The sequence below is a fragment of the Heloderma suspectum genome, chromosome 1, assembly GCF_057233095.1.
Source record: "Heloderma suspectum isolate Gila_16-S chromosome 1, 16-S_ref, whole genome shotgun sequence".
NCBI classification, from domain to species: domain Eukaryota; kingdom Metazoa; phylum Chordata; class Lepidosauria; order Squamata; family Helodermatidae; genus Heloderma; species Heloderma suspectum.
The window spans coordinates 404,172,353-404,195,580 of NC_139458.1; the positions used below are offsets into that span (position 1 = coordinate 404,172,353).

General features: G+C 42.2%; 1 protein-coding gene across 4 annotated transcripts in view; it reads right to left on the reverse strand.

Moving 5' to 3' along the window:
- The window catches only part of HHAT (hedgehog acyltransferase), a 280,820-nt gene that overhangs the window by 195,874 nt on the left and 61,718 nt on the right, over nt 1–23,228 (reverse strand). For all 4 annotated transcript variants that reach the window (XM_084828889.1, XM_084828886.1, XM_084828888.1 and 1 more), the window contains one exon: nt 6,415–6,565. In XM_084828889.1, the coding sequence (XP_084685015.1) occupies nt 6,415–6,565 (151 nt within the window). The remainder of the gene's footprint in view (nt 1–6,414; nt 6,566–23,228) is intronic.

A 23,228-nucleotide genomic window follows, 5' to 3' on the forward strand; every position in this document is an offset into this window, starting at 1 on the left:
AACTTTTCACCTGCGTGCACATGGAGGGGGTTGCAAAATTCAACCAGTCCAATGAAGGGAAAGATTGGCAAAGCTGCTTTGCAGTTGTAATAATCAAACAAGTACAACTGAGAGTCTTAAACAGGATAATTTAATTTATATGGGCCCATTGTTAGCCACTATGATGGTTCTATCTCTTCCAGAATTCATTACTTCTTTCTTTATTTAGAACCACAGAAGAAAAAAACAAAAGCACAATGGTAAACTGTTTTCACCCTTTATTACTCTTTTCCATAATATCTCATCAAAATCAATGGAGACAACACCACGTTGCTTGAGCTTATTGCTATTTAAATGCTAGGAACCGCAGAACCTGTTGACTGTACTTCTTCAGTAAGAGAAAGAGGGCACATACTCTCCAAGTCTCATGGAATGCTACATACAAATACACCTTACAATAAAATACCTATACATTGTTTACCAGAGGAGTGTATGTGGTTTACATCCTACCAAAGGAGATTTGCTGAAATAAACGGCATAATTCCCAACATTCCATAGTCAAAATTGCGCTCATAAGAAGAGCCATGCTGGATCAGACCAAAGAACCATCTAGTCCAGCATTCTGTTCACACAATGCCCAACCAGCTATCGAGCAAGAAACCACAAGCAGGACATGAGTGCATTCAGTCATTCTAAAAGCATGTAAACTCTCCATGTGAGGATGGGTAGTGGGAGAAAGTATGCTAATTCTGTCCCCCCTCCATCACTATTCTCATCACCGTCCATGTGTAGATAGCAACTCTCTTCTCCTCTATCCATGGAGGTTGTCTGCCTAATTTAGAACCCTGGTTTTTAGACCCCTGTGACAGAGGGGGCAGAGCTAGTGTGTTCATTCCCCCTCCCCCTCCTAACATGTAGACCCTACATTAGTTTCCAATGCCTGAAGAGGGCTATAGGTAAATTATTCCTAAAACGTATTGCCAATATTTTTTAGTAATGGCACAATCTCAATATATACACCCAAAATTCACATTACTCTGCTTATACTTTTTGAACATTTTTTATTTTATGAACTGTAATTAATCTGAAAGGGTGTCATATAAGGGATGCTATGGGGCCATTCTTTTAGATTTGAACACAATAGATGCGTATGTACTGCTTTATATAATGGGCATGTTAGATCCCTCAGCGCCCATGTAGAAGGGAACTGACATAGCACTCAAGAGAGCCCTCTTTCTTTCTTTCCCCTCCCAGCTCATATATGGGCACCACAGCCTCGCTGTGACTTTAAAGCAGACTTTTAGTAGCAGACTTTAAAGCCCTAAATCAGGGGTGGGCAGCAGGTAAATCAGGATCTACTCATAGTTCTCTGAGTGATTTGAAGTAGATCAGTAAGGATTTCTAAGTCCCAATAATTTAACCATGGGAATAACAAAATAACTACATAACAAAATATGTGGAAGGATGGTGAGCTCTGTTCAGTTCTAGTTCTCAAAACTGGGCTCAGAATTCTTTAATTCTACATGTATGTCTTTTGTAGTTGGTTGGTGGATCTTCGGGTTCAGGCAAAAACAAAAAACAAAATAGATCTTACAAGTCTGCTTTCCCCTGAAATGGTTTGGGACATGAAATGGTTTCGGAAGCTTAAAGATCAGCATCTGAGGCCCTGGTCTCTGGTCTACAAATGAGAGCCATGAGAATAGCAATAGCAGGGACAGGGCCTTTTTGGTGGTGGCCCCAGCTCTTCAGAATGTTGTCCCTGGTGAGTGCATATGCCCCCCACTCGCTTTTTGCTGGCCTTTAGGAGGATTTTAAATACTTCTTTATTCCAGTTTGCATTTGCTTAATTTTAGCATACTGTGTTTTTAACTGAGATTTTATCTGCTGCTGCTGTCTTATTTGTCATTTTAATTATTTAAAACCTGTTTCTTTTAAAACATTTTAATTGTTTTAATATGATGTTTTATTCTTTCCTCTTGTTATTCACCGCTCCAAAATCTTTGATATGGAGCGGTATCTAAATATTGTAAATAAATGAATAAATTATGTACTGAATATTGTTTTTTATGGTTTGATTACTTATTCTATATTTAAAGTATGCTGTAATCAGATTTGTGAAAAGTGGCTAGAAATCAATTAAATAAAACAACAGGTGTTCGTCCATACCTCCTATATATACACTCAGCCACCCCTATCTTCCCCAAGGCTCCAGCTCACAAGTTACCCACAAGCAATAGCTGGTGCACCCCCATCTGTGTGCAACTGATGGCCAGCCAGCCAGGGAAGCAAAGGAGGGAAGAATCATATGCCAAATTTCCTTGAGCACATGGAAGAGGTTTGTGTCCATCTTTTTCTTCACCTGAACTTCTTTATCATTTATCTTTAAAACCAGAACATTCACTTTTGATGATAGCCCTTTTTATTTTAAGGCTGACTCTATAATATTTTGTGAAGTGAGTTATATTCCTCAAATGTATGTGCCCATTAAGCCTCTAATATAGTTTGTAATGCTTATTTCGCAAGTACTGGAAGAACTGCAGGTCTCTGGCCTTGCATTTTAACTACCTCTTTATCAAACAGAATGACTGATATTCTCAACCATGGCCACAGTCCAGAGATCATTACATGAAGCAATAGGCTGCATGTAGACTCCTGAGCATAAAGATCCCCACAAGTTTGAAAGCATCAATCACCTGTTGGAGAAGAAGGGATTTGGGACTCCATTGGATTCAAACAAACTTTCTAAACAGGTTATCAGCAGTGTCAAAGTTGGTGTGAATAACATCTCTTCGAAGGGAATATGATTTAGCAAGGGAAACTGCATATGTAGCCCCTGGGCTTTTTATTTATTTATTTATTTCATTTCTATACCGCCCAATAGCTGACGTTCTCTGGGCGGTTCACAAAAATTAAAACCAAACAGCACACAATAAAACAATTTAAAATATATAGAACATTAAAACCACAATATAACAATACAACCACAATATAACAATACAACCACAATAAAACCTAGCAGCAGTGCAGGAGTTTAAAATACAGATTTAAAACAGCAAAGCTAAAAATTTAGAAAGCTAAAATGCTAAAATGCCTGGGAAAATAAAAAGGTTTTCACCTGGTGCTGAAAGGAATACAATGTAGGTGCCAGGCGAACCTCACTAGGGAGCTCATTCCAGAGCCGGGGTGCCACAGCAGAAAAAGCCCTCCTCCTAGTAGCCACCCGCCTCACTTCCTTTGGCAGGGGCTCACGGAGAAGGGCCACTGACGATGACCTTAAGGTCTGGGCAAGCACATATGGGAGAAGGCGATCCTTCAGATAACCTGAAGGATCGCCTCCTCCCAGGCATACATTTTTAACTATATACATCACCCTTTTGCAGGCACAGATCTCCCTTGCTGGATCACAGAGCCTACAATCATAGAGTTGGAAGGGATCTTGGAGGTCATCTTGTCCAGCCTCCTGCTCTGCAATACAGGAAGCAACTACAACATCCCTGGCAGATGGACATCCCGCCTCTGCCCAACATCAATCAAGGATGCCTGTCCAAGTTTTGAATAGCTCTTATTGTTAGGAAGCTTCTCCTAATGTTTAGCCAAAATCTGCTTCCCTGCAACTGGTTCTAGTCCTGCCCTCTGGAGCGACAGAGAACATATATTTTGTGCAATAGCTCTTCGGATATATGAAGACCGCTATCATGCCTATCCTTAATGTTCTCTTATGGTGCTAAACATACCCAGCTCTTTCAATTGTGCCTCAAAGGACTTGTTTCTCAGACCCTTCATCATCATGGTCAACTTTTTCAATACAGTATTTTTTGTTTGAAAATGGAATAAAGACACTATGAATGTAGGGGGGGGGGAATCCATATTAGCCATAGGACACAATTAAATATGGAATTTAAGTCATACACAGTATCACATTATGTAAAAAGGTGAACCAACCGAGTGATCTTCATTACAGAAGTAGTGATGGCAATTAACGTATGACTCAACAGAAGAGTTTAGGTCAGCCTTGTAAATAAGCCCATAAAAGTTACTATCTTGCAAAATACTTTATTAGCCCATCAGAGGATGGCAGAGGAGTGGGGGAGCTCTGCATCCCTGCTCCAGCAGCCCACTGCTTTTCTTGTAGAGGGTGCAGAGGAGGAGGCTCCCCAACTATGGCAACCCATTTCGTTCCTATGCTGGGAGCCGAGTAGGGACAAAGTAGTCCATCCCTCTTCTCATCAACTGACATACGCTTCGATGTATTCACCTGCATGCAATTTCTTGCCACTTATGGTGACCAGGCAAATGCTTAAATACAAGGCTGATTTAGATATCACCCAAGTATAAGTTGGCCGATTTAAGTAACATTCCTTGGCATGTATTGGCTTTCTGAAAAGTTGGTCTGTTTTGTTTGCTTGTTAGTAGCAACTGGAAAAGAAATTTGTCTCAGATTCATATACAGACAGATGTTTTACATTTATATTTCTCCTGTGCCAAATAAATATAAATGGGCACCATGGGGGGGGAACAATGGTGTAAAAAAACCACATATTTGTTTTATTTTTAAAAATGTATGACACACCTTCCTACCTTTATAGTACCAAAGGCAGTTCACAAATGACTAAAAGACATGGATATGAGAATGAAGACCACAACAAGCTCAAGCAGCGAAATGCACAGTTAAACTCAATTACATACCAGCAACATCTTAAGACCCATAAAGCCAAACAACAGCATACAATTCATTCCCCCAAGGGCTGATGAAATACGGCTTTCACCTACTTCCCAGAACCAATCTTCCTGGAACCTGCATTATTGGGTATATCTCCTTAGAGAGGAAATTACAGGGAAGCTACACTACAGGAGTACCACCCCCAGCAACAGAGTTCAGACACATGCTTTCTCTGCAGAACTCAAGATAGTGGGGTCAGTGGCTCATATAAGAGAAGCCAATCCAGATGAACCAATCAAGTGATCCTAAGGAATGGCGGGGCCAAGCCAACGTGGGTGGTTTTAGACAGGGTTTTAGACAATGTAAACAGCTTAAAGCAATTTAAGTAAACAATATATTCTCTAACACATCTGTTCAAAAACAGAAGACATAGATGCCCCATCATATGCCATTAAATGCCTAGGAGTAGGGGGTGATCTTTACCTAGCGCTGAAAAGATGACAGTGTCGACGCCAGGCACGCCTCCGTGGGGACCTCATTCCAAAGTCAGGGGGCCACCACTGAGAAGGCCCTCTCTTTGTTGCCACCTCCCAAGCTTCTCTTGGAGGTGGCACTCAGAGGGAGGCCCCAGATACTGATTGTAGTGTTCGGGTATGTTCAGGTTGGGTGGCGTGTTTTGTCAGGTATGGCAGTCTTAAACAGGGTAAGTCTTTATAAACCTTAAAACTAGCACCTTGAATTAGGCTCAGAAACATACAGGCAGCAATGCAAGCAGGCCAGAATTGGTCTTATATGCTCAGATCTTCTGGTCCCAGTTATTAATCTGGCAGCCGCATTTTGCACAAGCTGAAGTTTCTGAACAGTCTTCAAGGGCAGCCCAATGTAGAGTGCATTGTAGTAATCTAACTTGGAGATTACTGCATGTTATGAGCAGGTTACCACTGCATAAATAAGGTGGCAAAATCCAAGACATCCAGGCGAGGGTGTAGCTGGCAAATCAGATGTAATAAGGAGCAACAGATAGCACTCATGGGCACAGCTGATTAAAGCCAGGTTGCAGAAAACAACTAGACTGCATATCCAGTCCAAGAAAATTGTGTACTGATCCCGCACAGGTAAACCCACTTTCCCCTAGGCAGCAAAGCCTGTCAACATCATTATGCTCTGTGCACAATAGCAGATACGGACGTCTAGAATCCCCAACTAGAAGTGCAAATCGAGACAAATCCCCATTGAAATCAATGGAAGTTTGAGACATCACTAAAGTTACTTTTGTCTAGACTCAGCCCATTACCTTTTGTTTGGCAGTGAAAATTATCATCCTCAACACTTTCTCTGTAGAATTACCTAATCAAATATTACTTATCCTTCCCTGTATGAATTCTCCACACACAGTGCCTTTTTTTCAGTGGGATAATAATGAAAAATGAATCATATTTCATAAAGATGTGGGGAGAAAATAATTATCAGATCAGTGGAGCTAAGCAGTTTGGATCCAGTTCTAATCATTAAGATGATGAAAACCCCAAAGGCAGACTTCTCCTCACCTCTGTGTCAGGAGAAAGCAATTATTAAATGGAAGGACATTTTTAAAAAATGACAAAGAGATGCAGGTAGGAATGACAATGCTATACAACTTCATCAATTTGCAGGTTTTCTTCTACATACAATGTAACATCTGGCACACAAGCGCAATGCCATAGCGCATGTACGCCAGATTTGCCATTCGTGAAAAATAAATCATCAATAAACATCAGCAATAAAGTAAAGCTAACCTCCACATTCCAGAAAAACTGTACATGGTGCTTACACAGCGAGGCAAATCAGGAGGCTTGAGTCCATCCATTCGAATAACAAGTGCAGGAACACCAAAAAGAACAAGGTACTTCACATAAAAAAATAGGACTTGTGCCAATGCTAGGCCACCTGAAAGATTAACAAGACAAAAATGTTCATTTCAGGTTATATTTCAATATTTATACTTCTTCCCTCTTCCCCAGTTATAAACAGTATTTCCTTTCTTCCCGGGACACTCATAGCACTTCACAACATTAAAAACACAATGCTGATATAATATACACTGAGAACAGTAAAACCTATAAAAACAAACAGAATAAAGCAGCAACTAGCAAAATTAACATACAATTAAAAACCATTAAAAGTCTGGCAAAATACAACATCTCGACTGCCTGTCTAAAAACCATCAAGGAAGGGGCCAGTCAAACCTCTCTTGGGAGGGAGTTCTACAATCGGAGTGGTGCTATCAAGAAGGCCCAAATTCATGTTACCACTAGCCACACCTCCTTTGGTGGTGGATCACAGAGCAAGGTCTTCTGACAGTGAAATTGGAGTCTGCTTAACATAAAACAAGGTTCCCATTTAAAATTGTGTTGTTTAAAGATTAAGACATCTCCTTGAAATCTCCAGAATAAAAAACGAGATAGGAAGGAACATATTTAAATATCTGTTCATTCACTCATCCTGGGTTATGCAGCACAGCCAGTATAAGAAAACATCAGAAGAGTCACACTTCCAGAATATCAGCTGGGACCTCAAGGTTGGATTGGTATAATAAGCAAATATTGATTTTCAGCCCAGCACAAATCAAGGCTTATTGATCAGAGAGATAAATATGTACCCCCACAGGACTATAAATCTTAATGTGTCTTAAATATAAAGCCAATACTTGGTATGTACAGTGTTATTATAGACATTGCTTTACTTGTCCCCCCAAAATTCTCTTGGCCTTTTTCATAACCCCAGAAAAAAAAAGAAGCAGACAAGAAAAAGACCTGTTACTTAGGTTTTGTTTCATGGAAATTTTGCATCTTCTGCAGACACAAACCCTCTTCAGGTCTTGCATGTAGGGCTAAACTGGATACGGGGATGTGGAGGCATATGCAAGTCCCATCTCTAGCATCCCCATGTACCCAGTTTCTGTGTAGGCCTTCATGCACTGAGCGCAAAGGTCTGAAGAGGGGTCTGTAAACATGTTCAGCAGAACATGCTTACAGAGTTTCTGTTATTGTGAACCCTGTCTTATCAGGGTTTTCAGTCACAGGAACTCTGTAAGTGCATTCACCTGAACATGCTTACAGAGCCCTCTTCAGACCTTCACGCTCAATGCACGAAGGCCTACATGGAAGCTGGGGACCCTGGGGGTGAAACTTACATGTGTGCCCAGTACCCAGTTTAGCCCCACAGGTGAGCAGGTGCATGCCTGAAGAGGGCTACAATCTTCCTAACGTTCAGTTCTGCTATCCCTTTTCAGTGCATAAAACCAGACTGAGGCCTGGTTCTTCACACAAAGCTCCAGGCTTGTATGTGAACAGCCTTGAGCATTCATGTCCTGCCAGAGCACATAAAAGCTTTGGCTGACTGGGACTTACGGGTGTACACTGATACTCAGTAAGGCGCCCAAAACCAAGCAGAGAGATTATGCAGCCAGCTCTGCCCCACTTGCCCTGGCCAAAATCTTGCAGTGCAAAACCGCCTATGACAAGGAAATTGCGCAAATATTTTTAAGCAGAAGTCAACCATTTCTGGTGGGCCCTGCTGGCTAAGCCAAAAACTGTAGCCACCCATCCAAGGGAAAGGCCAGGGAGGGGGGGAATAGCGTGCACTGCTGAGCGCTGTTTCCAGAAGGTGAACAGCTTGCCTTCAGGCAGCCAACACACTTCCCTGGTCCTTCCCAAGGGAAAGGGTGAGCGGAACAGGGAGCATGCGCTGTTGGGCACTGCTGCCCAGGGTTGCATGAGCACTTTCGGGCATTGGTGTCCAGGCTGCCTTTGTTGCTCTGGAACAGGAAAGGCCTGGGATGGGGAGGGTTTGTTGATTTGCCTCTGCGTGGCTAAGATTATTTGGGTGCATTTGCTACAGCACTGACAAACAATCCCCAGGCCTTCTTCCCAAGTTTGGAGCTGGGGAGGTGGCAAGGATGCTGCCACCTACCTCTCCGGGTTCAAAGTTGGGTGCAAGAATGGCAGCTCCTCATGTTCATTTTAGCCATTTTTTAGGCATCTAAAACTGAGACTTTTGGAGAACTCCCCTTCAGATGGAGAATGGAATTAAGACATTTGAGTGTAAGGAACATTAGTTGCTCATTAACTTGCTCTAAAAGGGGGTAGAAAGCCATCAGCCTTTAAGTAATATCTTTGCAGACACTTTTCACTGGCTTGGTAATTCCTGAGAATCAGGGTCTGTTCAAGTCTCCCTCTCCATCATCTCTCCCTCCACCAAAGAAGTTGCATCATTTTTTAGTCCTCAACACTGCAAAGAATACTTGAAGTATGTTGCAGCGGTGTGCCCTAAAGGATTAGAAACCAGTAGCGTGCATCCTAAAACGTTAGATAAATAAAAAAAAGACTTCAAATATATTATGCTTTGTGATCCATTAATGGAGTCTGCAGTCACTGTATTTGTCTAGAAGGCTCTGCTGGGACATTCATTTGTCAAAAGTATATGCACACTCATGGATAAATGCTGGTCCAATGAAAGGTTTTATATTTTCTATCATTCACAAAAGTTCAATAAAAATGAAACCATAATTACAGGGTTAGCTAGGGCAAGCCTTGGCATTAGGCAGAGTGGTGAGGCGATTACCTCAGGCAGCAAACTTTGGGCACCAAATAGTTTGTTGGTGGGCTAATTTGTCATGGACACTCTCACAAAATGGCTACCTTGGGGTGTACTGTAGCCACTTACACATTGGAAAATGCAACACCAAAAAAGAGGACAAAAGAGGATATGGGTTTGCATTAAATCTGCATATCCTCATTCTCCCCCCACCTCCCAGAGACTGAGAGAAGCGAATTTAGAAATAATTACTATGATTTAAACAGAAATAAAGTGCACCTCACATTGGGGGTAAAGACTGTGACCAGGAGACCCATGTGTCTGCTCCACTGTCCAGGTGCTAACTGTTAATGGGCAACTTCAAGGCCCCGTTCTCTCTTCTTATGGCTCTTTATCTTTAAACCAGAATTGGAATGGACAACCATTTAAATTAATAGAAGATGCCTTCAAATAGAGGACTGCCCTCTGAAACCCCTAGAAACAGAGGATTGTCTTCTGTATAGTAGGACACATGGACACCCTAAGTGAGTGTGGCCAATCACAAAATAGAAGGAAAACTGGCGAGGCTGAGTCTAAAAGAAAAATAATGAGGCAAAACACACACAAATAACACACAGGCAAAATACCTCCTATCACTTTCCCCCAACCTGTCTAGACCCACCGGATGCTCCCTAGCACTAGCTAGCTTATCTTTTTCTTTTTTTCTTTGCGGTTGTGCACACTTCAAAATGAAGTGCTGGGCTGCAGCCAATCACCATTTTTTATTTTCTAAGAATACTTCTGGAGCCCATGTGGGGCCCAGAGGCATTCTGGGAAATAAAAACAGTGCTGGAGAGCACGTAGCTCTCCAGCAGGCCTGCCTCCTAGTTAAACATTTTTTAAATTAAAAAATCATTACAATAGTTAAGAATTAGGAGAGGCAGTCCTAAAGGAAATCAACCCTGAGTGCTCACTGGAAGGACAGATACTGAAGCTGAAGCTCAAATATTTTGGCCACCTAATGCGAAGAGAAAACTCCCTGGAAAAGACCCTGATGCTGGGAAAGACTGAAGGCAAAAGGAGAAGGGGACGGCTGAGGATGAGATGGCTAGATAGCATCACCGATACAATGAATATGAACTTGAGCATGCTCCAGCAGAGAGCGCAGGACAGGAAGGCCTGGCGTGCTATGGTCCATGGGGTCACGAAGAGTCGGACACGACTGAACGACTGAACAACAACAACAACAAAAGGAGAGGCAGGGAGCCCAGTGGGCGCCAAGGGAGGTGTCTGAAGGCACACTGATGCCAAACAGCATCAGCCTGAGGAGCCCAAGTTTAGCATCAAGGCCAAACTACCTTGGAAATTTCACATTTCCAGGTCTGAACATACTTAGCTATTTTGACGGTTTGCGGTTCATTTCTCTCTCTCGCCGGATTTCTCCTATAATTTATTGAGCAACAGCAGTCACAAGAGCTGTTAAATAAACTAAGCTTTAAACAATCGACTTACCATTTTAACCACGCTTATTTAGTATGTGGCTATTCCTGTTGCCTGGGAATATGATGCTCACCTGTTTCAATCACCTCTGCCCCAGTGCCACTACCAAAAATCCTACTCAATTCTCAGAAGGGAATACTCTGTGTTCTCCTTCAATCAATCGACAAACAGCTTACAGCTTAAAGATCATGAGCCAGGGCTTAACGAGGTGTCTCATTTACAATACAGCAGCATCAGAAAACAGTATTCCCCACCCCCTTACCATAGCTATGCCAGCCTGCATCATTGTTGCCAGCTGAAAACACCTACTTCTGCCACTAAAATAGCACAGATGCACCCAGGGAAAATGCGCAGATGTTTGTTATACTTGCTGTCTTCTTTTCTGAAAGATTTAATTTGTTTACCACAAATATTAATAGATTTTTAAAAAAGAATCCAACAACCACACATCCCACCTCTCTGCAGTAGACCCAAGGTAGCTAATGTCACTTTCACAAGATGCACTTGTACAATTAGGAATCACAAAGCACTGAGTTTAATACAGCCAGTGGTCGAATCACTACAGGCCGAAAAGTGAAATCCTACGCAGTCAAGAGGAGGCCCACACCCCAGCAGGGATCCACTTACAACAGCCTCCTGGAGTTGCTCCTCCTCTTCACCACTGCAACCTGCTTGTTCACCTGCTGCTCACTTTGGCCCTGACAACAGTGGTGGTGGTGAGGAGCAGCAGCAGATGCCACTGCCTACTTCTTCACTGGTTCTCTACTACTTGTTCACTGGTTCTCAACAGGGGTGGGAAGGTAGGCTCACTGAGGGAGGGTGAGCCAATTGAGGCTGTCTTGCCCAAGGGCCCTCAAAAACCTGGAGCCAGGACTGATGCTATCTAAGTCCCACGGTGTAAGTCCCATGGTACCCAATGACACTAACTCCTACATAACTGCATAGCATTGCAGCCCAGCTACCTCCTTATTTGGACAGGGATAACCTGGCTTTAGTAGTCTATGCTCTGGTAACCACCAAGTTAGATTACTGCAGTGCACTCTATGTGGGACTGCCCTGGAAGACTGTTCAAAAGCTGAAGCTTGTGCAAATGCAGCAGCCAGATTAATAACAGGGACCAGAAGGTCCAAGCATATAATACCAATTCTGGCCTGCACTTATTGGCTGCCTGTATGTTTCGAAGCCCAATACAAGGTCCTGGTTTTAACCTATAAAGCCTTACAGCTCGGGACAGCAATACCTGATGGAGTGCCTCTCCTGACCTGAACCTACCCAGACACTATGATCAACATCAGAGGCCTTCCTCCAAGTGCTTCCTCCAAGGAAGGCTCAGAAGGTGGCAACAAGGGAGAGGGTCTTCTCAGTGGTGGTGGTCCCCCGATTATGGAATGCTCTCGCCACTGAGCACCAACACTGTCTGGCGCCAACACTGTCATCTTTTCTGCGCCAGGTAAAGACCACCCTCCCAGGCATTTAATGGCGTATGATGGGGCATTTATGTCAGTTGTTTCTATCAGGTCCAGCATCTCATTGTACATTTTATAGTTATTTAAATTGTTTTACATTTTGCATGTTAGAGATTTTAGGTTATGTTTTTATTATCTTGTATTGTGATGTGTATTTTTTGTGAACTGCCCAGAGAGCTATTGCACAGTATAGAAATAAAATAAATAAAATAATAATAAAGAGGATAATGTCCCGATTCCTTCCAGAGGCCCATAACTGTTAAGCTCTGTCAGGCTTCCTCAGGGAACAAATTCCACTGATTGATTTCACACAATGGGTAGATGGGATCTGAAAGGGCCTCCTCAAAGGAGCTGAACGGATGGGAAGGGCTTGTATAGGGAGAGGGGCTTCCTAAGATACAGTTAGAACTTTGATAACTTTAAAACAGCTTTGTTATCTAGATGCCCCCAGTAAGGGAAACAAGTGTACATTAAAAGGAGGCTTACAGTGCTATAAATGCCCTTTGAGCTCTCCTCCTCCTGTTGGGAAAGAAAAATGCTCTGCAGCTAAATGTTTGAGACAGAAGCAGCTTGTGTCAAGCAACTAGCCATGGGGAACTTTGTACTCCAACAGATGGAAGACATGACAATAATGTGGCCAGCAAGTAGCTGCTGCATATACCCATGTTCAATTTCCTGATAAGCTGCAGCCACACATACATTAAAAAGAGAATGCAAGCTGTGTATATCATGCTGTGACCCTCCTTTCAATGTATGTTTATCTTCTCACTAAAGGCGGGAACGGACATAAGGTTTTCTGAGTGACTTTTTTTCTATATCACTATAGTTGGTCTTCCAAATTCAGCCTTGACAGAAGAGGGAAGGAGTAGTTTTGCTGTGCAGTTTTTAAAGTTGTTTTTCTCCTTTCAAAATATATTTAAAATACCTTCAGATCATTGCTCTGGTGCTGGGGGGAACACATTCCATTCACCAAACATGGTTTAAAAATAGTCAGCGAATGGTAAGTGGGTGCTTTGAGAGTAAGTGGGAAGTCTTCCCCTTTTAAAAAAAATGCCCCAATTTAAGTCCATATGTGAGTGTGGCTCCAGTAATGTAATGGGCACTAGCCAACTGGCATCTACAACAGCCACCTATAATATAGCTATAATACATCTGAATGAACTTTCAACTCCATATTACGAGGGAAAATCCAGTTTCCCCTGGCTTCCCTAAAGCAAGCTGAAAACCTGCAGAAGTAGACTGATCGGAAAATAATGCACTTTTGCACTGCGTACAGTGATACTACTATCAAACTAATCGACTGTTCTTAAATGTTACATTTGCATGTAACCTAAAGCTGGTATTTTGTGCGTAAGCAACTACAGCAAGGCTGCAACCAAAATTATAGAGATAAGATTCCAATCTACAGTGGACATATGATAGATTCAGAAACACTTATTCTGTTGTCCAAAGGTCTTCAGATTTTTTTTAAAGTGATACAACGTATAGTTTAAAAGCAAGTCAACATCCAGCTGTCTCTACTATGCATTCAGCTAAATATTTTATTACACGTACATGTTTAATATGCAGGTGAAATTTGTTGTGTGGGCAAAGCACAGGAGCCAGCTGGGAGGGACAGTGACCTGTGTGCTGTCTCAAAATACCCTTTCAATACTTTGCCCAATTCGGGAACATGGAGCCAGTTGTCTGACCCAATTTTTAAGGTACCATTGGTATGGGTGACTGGATGTTTGAATCCCAGTACATACATCATACATAATAAATAAAAAACTTACAGTTTGAATGTGCCTCAAAACCTGAGGATTAAAAAAAAATGTAATCTTCTTTCCCATTCCCTATTAACTCCTACAGCATTAGTACTCCTTTGCTTCATCACCAGTATACACTCAACAACCTTCTACTCTTCTGTGGGATAGAGACTGGACAAAAGGTTAGAAACATAGCTTCTAGCCGCATTAACCATCTGGATTTCAGTCTTGAAATCTGCTGAATCACAAACAGAATACAGCACAGATAAATAGGCTGCTTGTTGTTTCTCCCCTTGATCTTTCCTCCAGACTTTAGCTACTTGGGATGAAAACAGAGTGTTATTCTTCCATCTTTATACTTTCACTACAACCAGATTAAATGTTCCAAGTACCTTTCAAGATATTTCGAGAATTTGATATTGTCCTATTGTCCAAAACGTGAGCTTTGGGCAGTGATAATAAGTCCTGAGACTAAGCCCTGGTAAGACTTGTCTCAAAGGCCTGTTACAAAATGTAACAGAATAAGTCGATAGAATATACCAAGGGTGGGCAACTCCAGGGAGTCCAGGGCCCACTTTGGCCCCTGGCCCCACACCACAAGGGCTACACTTCACCACTGCTTAATTCGGTGACAGCAAAGAAAATGGCATTGTGCCACCAAATTTCAACAGCAAACCTTTACAGAACAGTAAGAAAGCTAAATTTAGCTTGTTCTCAAGCAAAATTTGGTCTTTCTACCACCGGTTTTTTACCAGCGGGGAGCAGCAGGCCGCATGTCACCCACCCCTGAAATAGACTGTACCACTTCAGACTCCATATGAGGGATGCCATTTTCAAATTCTCTCCCATGTAAATACACCCAGCAGATTAAAAAACAAACAAACAAAAAATCACCACCCTCTCGCTGCTATCCCAGTTTTCTTCTTGTAGGGAGATGTTTTCAAATGGAAGCATTCCAAAAAATGTGATCTCCCCACCTGCAGCCTGAAGTGAGACAGTCCTCACCTGAGGACTCTTGACATCTGCATTCTGCCCATGTGTAGACTAGACCAAAGTAAACTATGTTAAGGTATCAGGGGAAAGAGTGACATGAGAATAGACTAGCAAAACAAAGCTAATTAAAATAACAAGGAGACAGAGAGAAATACTTGATGGTACAGAGAAAAGAAAAGAAAAACCTCAGCTTTTCATCAGAAAACACTTTTTTCAAACAGCGAACAATGAGAAACGCTCCCTAGGAAATGCATGCAATGGCAGTCGAAAGAGAACTGAGGGAATAAGCAGAAATCTGCTACGGACAGGCACACTGGGACAGTGTGGGAGGTGTTCCTTCCAAAACTTCCTCACCTATAGAAACTTCCGGAACTAAGGCTATGTGCAGGCACCAAACCCAAATGTGTGATGCACAGAGACCACGAAGAAGAATAGGCCCTTACACACCACTCTTAAGCATATTTAAGCAAAAGTCCCATTGTATTCCTTCCCTGCCTATTAATCCAATTTTACATTTTTTAATCTCACCTTTTGGTCTAAAGACTGACCAACATTTTTCATTTCATGTCTAACCATACACAAGTTGCTCTACAGAGTAGAGACCCATTGTTTTTATTCTGTTCAGTCAACTACCACATACACTGATGACCCTGGATTAAAGGAAGGAAACAAAGAGCACAAAAACAAGTAGAAATTAGCCAGGACAGAGAAGATTAAAAAAAAAACCCTTGCTAAATCAGACCAAAGTCCATACACACCAGCGCTGTGAGCCCTAGAGTAGCCAGCCAAATGCTTTGGTGGAGTTCACAAACAAGGCATGATGGTTAGTCACAAAGGATCTCTTGATGGTAGGCAGCAAAAATTAGCGAGAAGAAACCTCTAAATCAGCCTTCCCTAACCTGGTTGGCTACAACTCCTATAATCCCCAATCAGCATGACCTAGATGCACATAAATATGCTTTACTTGGCCCAGTGCACTTTCTTCAGGGTCATTGCCGAATACAACAATCTCAATTCTATAACCTCGAACGGTTCTGTTACATATTAGAACATTATTGCTGGCAAATTACTGCTTGACTTACAAATTAAATTATTGTGTTTGATGATACTGCAGCCTATTTTCACACACTTACATTTTTAATAATTTCTTTATTGTCCAGGAAGACAAAGCTTATGCATCCTTATCTACAGGATCTGTGTCATAAATATATCAATCCAAAATGCTCTTCTTGTGATTTATATTCAGAACTTCCACAGCATTTTATTTACATATTTTTGACCAGAAAGTTATTCACTTTGTATTTGAATTGGTTTAATTACAAGTAGTGATGCCACCTAAGTCATAAGAACATAAGAAGAGCCGTGCTGGATCAGGGACCAAGGGACCATCTAATCCAGCATTCTGTTCACAAAGTAGCCAACCAGGAACCTACAAGCAGGACACAAGTGCAAGAGCACCCTCCTGCCTATGTTCCCCAGCAACTGGTGTACATAAGCTTACTGCCTCTGGTACTGGACGTAGCACAGAGCTATCAGGACTAATAGCCACTGATAGCCTTCTTCTTCAGGTATTTATCTAACTCCCCTTTAAAGCTATCCAAATTGGTGGCCATCACTATATCCTGTGGAAGTGAATTCTATAGTTTAACTATGTACTGTGTAATGGAAGGTGATTTGGGATATGAATCTGTCCAGCTTGTAACGACTGTCCATGTCCCAGACCTGAGAGGCCTCCCACTCACCAGACACATAGCAAATTAGCCCAAATTCATCTCCAAGGCTCCCTGGAGCCTCATGTGCTAATGTTCCAGGCACCTGGAAGGCCTGTCAGGTTTCCAGACCTCTCTCTCCCTCCACTGCTGCTGCTGCCTCCACTGTCAGATCAGGTCAGGTAAATGAAGGAGGCAGTGGGAACATCTTTTTGGACGCATATCAAAGTTGGAAGTTAATGGAGGACATTTCGAAACCCCAATATTTGATTATATCAGAACTGCAAAAGGGTTTTAGAAATTCAAACTGGGCATAGAAAAAACAAACCATTCTTCCAGTTTTTGAAGAAAACACTTTGGTTTCCCTAACCCAATCCTGATTCGAGTCTCGGGGAAGGGGACTGTCCATCACTAATTATGCGCTTATACAAGCAGTGCAGGAAACACTACAATTTTGCTCCACTCAGTATAATCTCAACGGGCTTGGGGGACAGATACAAGGATTTGAGCCCTGGAACAGTCAACAGTTCTTATAGGCTTCATAATGTTTTTTGCAGATATTTTTATTTTTTTAGCTAAACTGGGTTAACTGCTAGAATGTTTCAATGTCTCACCTGTTGGCAGGATTTTTTTAAAAGCTTATTTACCTGCTGATAGTTTTTATGAAGTCCAGAACTGACCATGTTTTGGGGAAGAACATCGCATTAAGCACCCTGAATTATATTTTATATTTCCAGTTTTCAACTACCAGATGCCAAATATTATTTCGCTTCCTTCTTATCGTACAGGATTTTAAAAAAAGAAGCCAACAACCGCCGCAAACAGATTCCTTTGTTAACATTTCATTAGTGTGTAGATGAATGCACAGACACTAAATATCTTCAAGAGCAAAACACTGGAAGCTTTAAGGCTGAACTCACAAATTCTCATCTTCTGGGTTATTAAACAACAACATAAAGACACCAGCCATCGTATTTCATATCCAATCTTCATCAAGGATGATTCACTACTTATTTAACAACAATAAATTAATAGCAATAATATTTAGCATTTGTCCAACACTTGACAGTGTACAAAGCAATGCACATACATTATCTCAATAATCCACAACAACCCTGTGAGGCAAATCTGTGTATTACTACTCCACATTGAGGAGGCTGAACGCCACACTAGATGTGATGTTAAATGTCTTTCAAGATAACGTGCAGAGTTTTTAAAAAAATAAAATAAAAGTAAATAGCATTAACTGGACATGCTGATCCTTATCAGGATTACAGCAAGTGAGGAGGGGGAATATAACCCAGTCCACCCCTGTGGTCCTGAGGCAAATTCTGCCTCTGAAGATGCTATTTGCATTGAAAGGACATTGCCCATCAGCACTAACACAAATAGCACATTCAGAGGATTTTCCTTAAAGTCCAGGACCCTGATGCCTCATCATCACAGGATGAGGATCCTGAATTAATGGATCAGGGACAAAGCTCAAGCAGCCAATGGATCAAGCAGAAGGCTACATTACAGAAGGGCATCACAAGGTTTCCACTTCCTCAGGATCTAGTTCTTCAAGAAGGCCTCAGAGACCAACTCCTTTGTACCCAAGTGTCTACCAGCTGACCGCAGCTGGTAGTGATAACTCACTGGCTGATAACAGAGTTGTAAACCTGTCAGAGGCTGAGAGAGAGAAAAGGAGGCTGAAGCGGGAAACTTTACCAGTTCATTCAACTCCAAGGCAATGTGGGAAAGAGGAGTCTGTTCTCCAGTCCAAAGTTCAACACACACGGGAACACGAGCAAGGCTGAGGTTCAGGTTTGGGGTCAAGGCAAGGCCGATGAGATCCGGCGTGTGCAAACAACATTGTTCTCCAGCAACCTTCCTGCTTTTAACTACAGTGTCCTGAAGCAGCTGCATGTAATCGATCTTGTTGCTTCTGAAAGCCTCTTTGTCTTAGACAGAGGCCTGCTACGTTGTTCTTTTACATGCAGCCACCTTTGCTTTGCTGGGGTTGGTGGCATTTTGCCCTCTGAATCCTCTGGGGAGGCTGCAGCCGGGCAAAGAGCATCCACAGGATGTGAGGGGGCTCAGGCTCCTTCTGCACTGGTCCCTTCCCCTGGGTCTAGAGCCTGCTATTCCCCTTCATCCTCGGAGGAGTTTAAGGGAGGCAGGACACCAGGGGAGGTCACGTTGCTGTCCTTGAATTCTGAGGACTCTGGCCATGAGGATACCACAATGCTGCAGCCATTTCCACGTTGTTGCAGCCTGAAGCTACTAACACTGTCCGAGCCCCTTTAAGGGAGAAGACTTCAGCAGCCTAACCAGCTGAAAGGAAGCCAAAACCATGCTTAAGGCTCAATCACAATCTGCTTATTGGAGTAACATGCAGTAACGTATGTTGGAGTAAACTTGTCTGGCTTCCAGTCCCAGCATCATTTAGAGTCTTGCTCTATTCCTGTTCCTGCCTCTCTGGGAAACCGGACTTCTGCTTGATCAGAATCAAACTGAGCCTGACTTGCCCCATGTTCTCAATGTGAACCAGATCCATAGTGCACACCCTGTAATCTGGACCTCATAGTGTCCAACAAAGCTGGACCTTGATTTCAAAAATATAGCGGAGAAAAAAACAAAAAAGCTGTATAGGAAAAGACAGTATCCTTTATTTACAACATGCTTTGAGATGTCCTCTCTCTCTCAGATCTTTACAATTCCTTTGAATAGTGAACCTGGTGCTGCTCCTGGATAACCAGGTGGTGGGATTGGGCTAGTTTACCAACTATACTTTTTCTTCATTAAAATGATCTAGCCGTGTTTATTCATGCTTTAGTCCTATACAGCCTAAATTACATGATACTGCCCATGCAACTACAATTATAACTAGTTCAAAATGCAGCTGCAGGATTGTTGCCTGGGGCAGGCCACAGGGAACCCATGATGCTAATTTTAAAACAACTTCATTGGCTCCCAGTTTGTTTCTGACGTTGCAAAGTTCTGAACAGCCTGGGTCCAGGATACTTTAGGGGGGAGGGGCAGCCCAAGACATTTTGCTGCCCAGGCAGAGAAGCAATTGGCACCCCACCCCCACTGCCAAGTCAAGGTGCATAGTACCCAAGGCTAGTCAGGTTATTTTGGCACCTGAGACAGAGAATTCCACAAGCACCTCTCCCCTTCCCTGGCAGTAAAAATACAATAATAATAATACATTAAATAACTAACAATTAGCTGCCCTTTCATGATACCCAAAGTCAGCTGCCTTAGACAGCTGCCTTACTCTGCCTAATGGTAGGGTTGACCCTACAAAAAAAAATCCCTCTCCCATCTGAAACTACCCATAGTTAAGGTCGGCTTTGAAGGCCTTTCAATAGGTACACCAAGACTTTGGAACTCCTTCACAAGGGAAGTTAGCTCTGTTCCCTCTTCCTCAGAAACAGATGATCCTGTATCAGTTTAACTGGACAACCCTGACTTATTGTACTACACGAGAAAGAACAATATTCCTCTCCACCCACTGTATCAACCTTTATTGTGTGTCCACAACCCCCCTGAATGGGCAAATTCTTTTGCCAAACCAAAGAACATCAAAATCTTATTCTTTGCATGTAGAGAAGATATTCCAGTTCCTCAGTCTTATCGGTTGCTGCTGTTTACCCAAGAAAGGTAAGCAATGCCTTTCCTTGCTGAGCCTTAGCAAGTGATCTGATGGACATCTCACAAATATGCCACATATATATTCACACCAGTAAAGGTACAAAGGGTTCATCTCATTCATACCTATTTGATGCAATTTAACTTAAACTGATGCAACCAGTAGCTGGTTGTATTTCCAAGATCACCCTCAGTACTGAAAATGATGTTCAATCTGCTCTATAATAATTGAATATTGATGCTAAAAGCAAAGTCATTGCCTTTTAAGCACTATTTGTATACAGATTTGTCACATCATCATGATGCACAGTGCCAGCATAGATGCAGGGACAACAGTATTGCGGCACTCCCAAGAAATGACTTTCAAAACTCAGCATTATTACATTCTATGCAAAAACTGCACAAATAGAATGACACCGAGTAACAGATTCATATGCCACTTCTGCAGTTTGTAGCTATATATTGTTTAGCTGTTAGAGCAACACAACAATGGAACCAATTACCTAGGGAGGTGGTGGGCTCTCCTACACTGGAGGCATTCAAGTTGAAGCTGGACAGCCATCTGTCAGGGATGCTTTGACTTAGGTTCTTGCATTGAGCAGGGGGTTGGACTCGATGGTCTTATAGGCCCCTTCCAGCCCTACTATTCTGTGATTTACATACAGAATCGGAGCACCTGGGTGTAAATGTCATGCTTCCCCAGGATACAATATAGGACTTCATTTCCAATCCTAGATTCAAAATATCTGCATTCTGCAGGACTATCTGTATTTGGAAGGCAGTGAAGTATTTGTTCATCACATAAAAGCTACTGGTACATCCCCTTAATGTCTTGCATTGTACTTAGCACCAACTCAGGGACACCATTTAAAAAATCCTTCTGTTTTTCTGTGTCTGAGGAAAAATCCATGGTGCTTACCACCACCTTCTGGCTTATTCCATTATTTCTACTGAACAAATAAGTATTGTATCATCCTTTCTTATATTTAAACACTCAAGCTATTATATTGCACTACTGCTTTACTACTGGGCAGTATCCTATACTGCCACTGTGCTTCCACTAGTTCCATTGCACTAGCAGGACTCACTGCTAACACAAGAGGAACTAGTGCTTCCCCAGAAACAAGCAGAAATGTTTGTTTCCGTATCAGGACAGGTCAGCAGAACTCCCTTCTGTGTGCTCCATTGACCTGATCCATTCCAGAAAGTAGTGTTTCTGCTCTTTCCCACTAGCGCAAGGAAAAGGGCAGTCACTTCCCATTGTCCTTAACAGAGCTATTTCCTTCAGGACAACTCCACACGTATGAATCACTACTGTACCATCTCCAGTGTGCCACTCTTACCCACTGGGTTTCACATAAAAGCAGAAATTGCTCTCATCATATACAAATCCTCCAGATTCTACCTGGATATTTTCAAATAATGATTTGGGTAGAAACCCTAATTTTAATATATGCAATTATAGCTCTCCAAAAACCCCCCAACAAATTAAACAGAGATTTGAACTATTATAAGCGTGTGCAACCCTCCTGCTTAAACCTCAATTGTCTAACAAATTTAACAAATTAATTGATTTTTCCTAATGGCATAATCTATCTGCACTGCGCAGAGCTTTCACTGCTAATGTGTCATTGCTCTTTTTCATAAAAGTGAGGCCTAGCACTCTTCTTCTTCATACTGCCTAAAGAAGGTTTTATAAATCTCAAAAGGTCCCAGAATATACACATGGACGAATCTGTGAATTCCAGTTTTGTTCAGTTTCTCATTTTTCCTACCTTATGTTTGTTTCATCCTGTTTCTATATCAAATTGTGAATATTTTTAACTCCACACATGTTTCATGTGCATTTTCTCCTAATATATATATTTTTGTATAATTTTGCCTAATATACCATTTTTACAAGCATTTTTTCATAATTTCAAAAATTATTTTCAGTAATATATACATCATTGTGCACAGTTTCCCCAAATACATGCATTTTTTGACTAGAGAACCGCATCACAAATATTGGAACAGTGCAAACATTGAAGATGAACTGACTTTCAGTTTGCGTATTGGTTTGGGAAGTAAAAATTAGGTAAGTTTGCATTCAAACGCAAACCAAATATGTTTCTCCCCGTCCCTACCCACATCGCAGTGGAATTAAATTACATTTTGTCAGAGGCTTTTCTGAGCACAGGGAGTGGGATAGCAGTTCAGATTCCGAAGAAGAACCGCCAGACATGGGGAAGGTGTTTTCCCAGGCTAGTCCAGACATGCCTAGGCCAGCTTCTCAAGTTATAAAAGTCCAGCTGACTGAGGATGAGGGTCCCTCTTCACCCCCACCTGTGAGAGGCAGTGAACAGGGATAGGCAGAGTTTGGGGAGTCTGACTTAATAGACGCCAGACGCAAGCGCAGAGCAAAGAGAGAAAAGGCAGGGGCGGAACTTAAGACAGTCCACCCGATTGACCTTGCATGAAAAGCTGTGCTTAGAGGCCTCATGAGAGAGAGGGACCTCCTTCCCCTTAAGTTAGGCTAGTGAGACCGTCTTCCTCTTCAAACGGGGGGGGGGGCAATTCTCGTAACTTCCTTTTCAATTCCCTGAAGGCATTCCTTTGTAGACTGAGAGTCACTGAGAATTTGCATCTGTATGACCCTGTGAAGTAATGGATTAAAAGTTGTAGACTGAAGCCTCTCATCTGTGTTTGTTTTCTGCGTTGAAATAAAGTGGGGGCTAAAGGAATCCTGACACATTTACTATAAGGAGATTCAATCAAATCTGACATAAGGTTCTGCTTGACTAGAACCAAGAACCCTGAGCTCTGTGTACAGCTGTTCCATGTGATGAGCCACCAGGCTGCAGACACATTTGTCTCACTTTGCCATGGTAGAGCCGGTCCTGTTGCCTTTGTGAAGGAAGAGTGCATCCCTAAAGATTTAAGGCTAACTTTCTTATACAGCAGAGGTGTGGAACCTCAGGAACGTGGGCTAAATCCAGCCTTC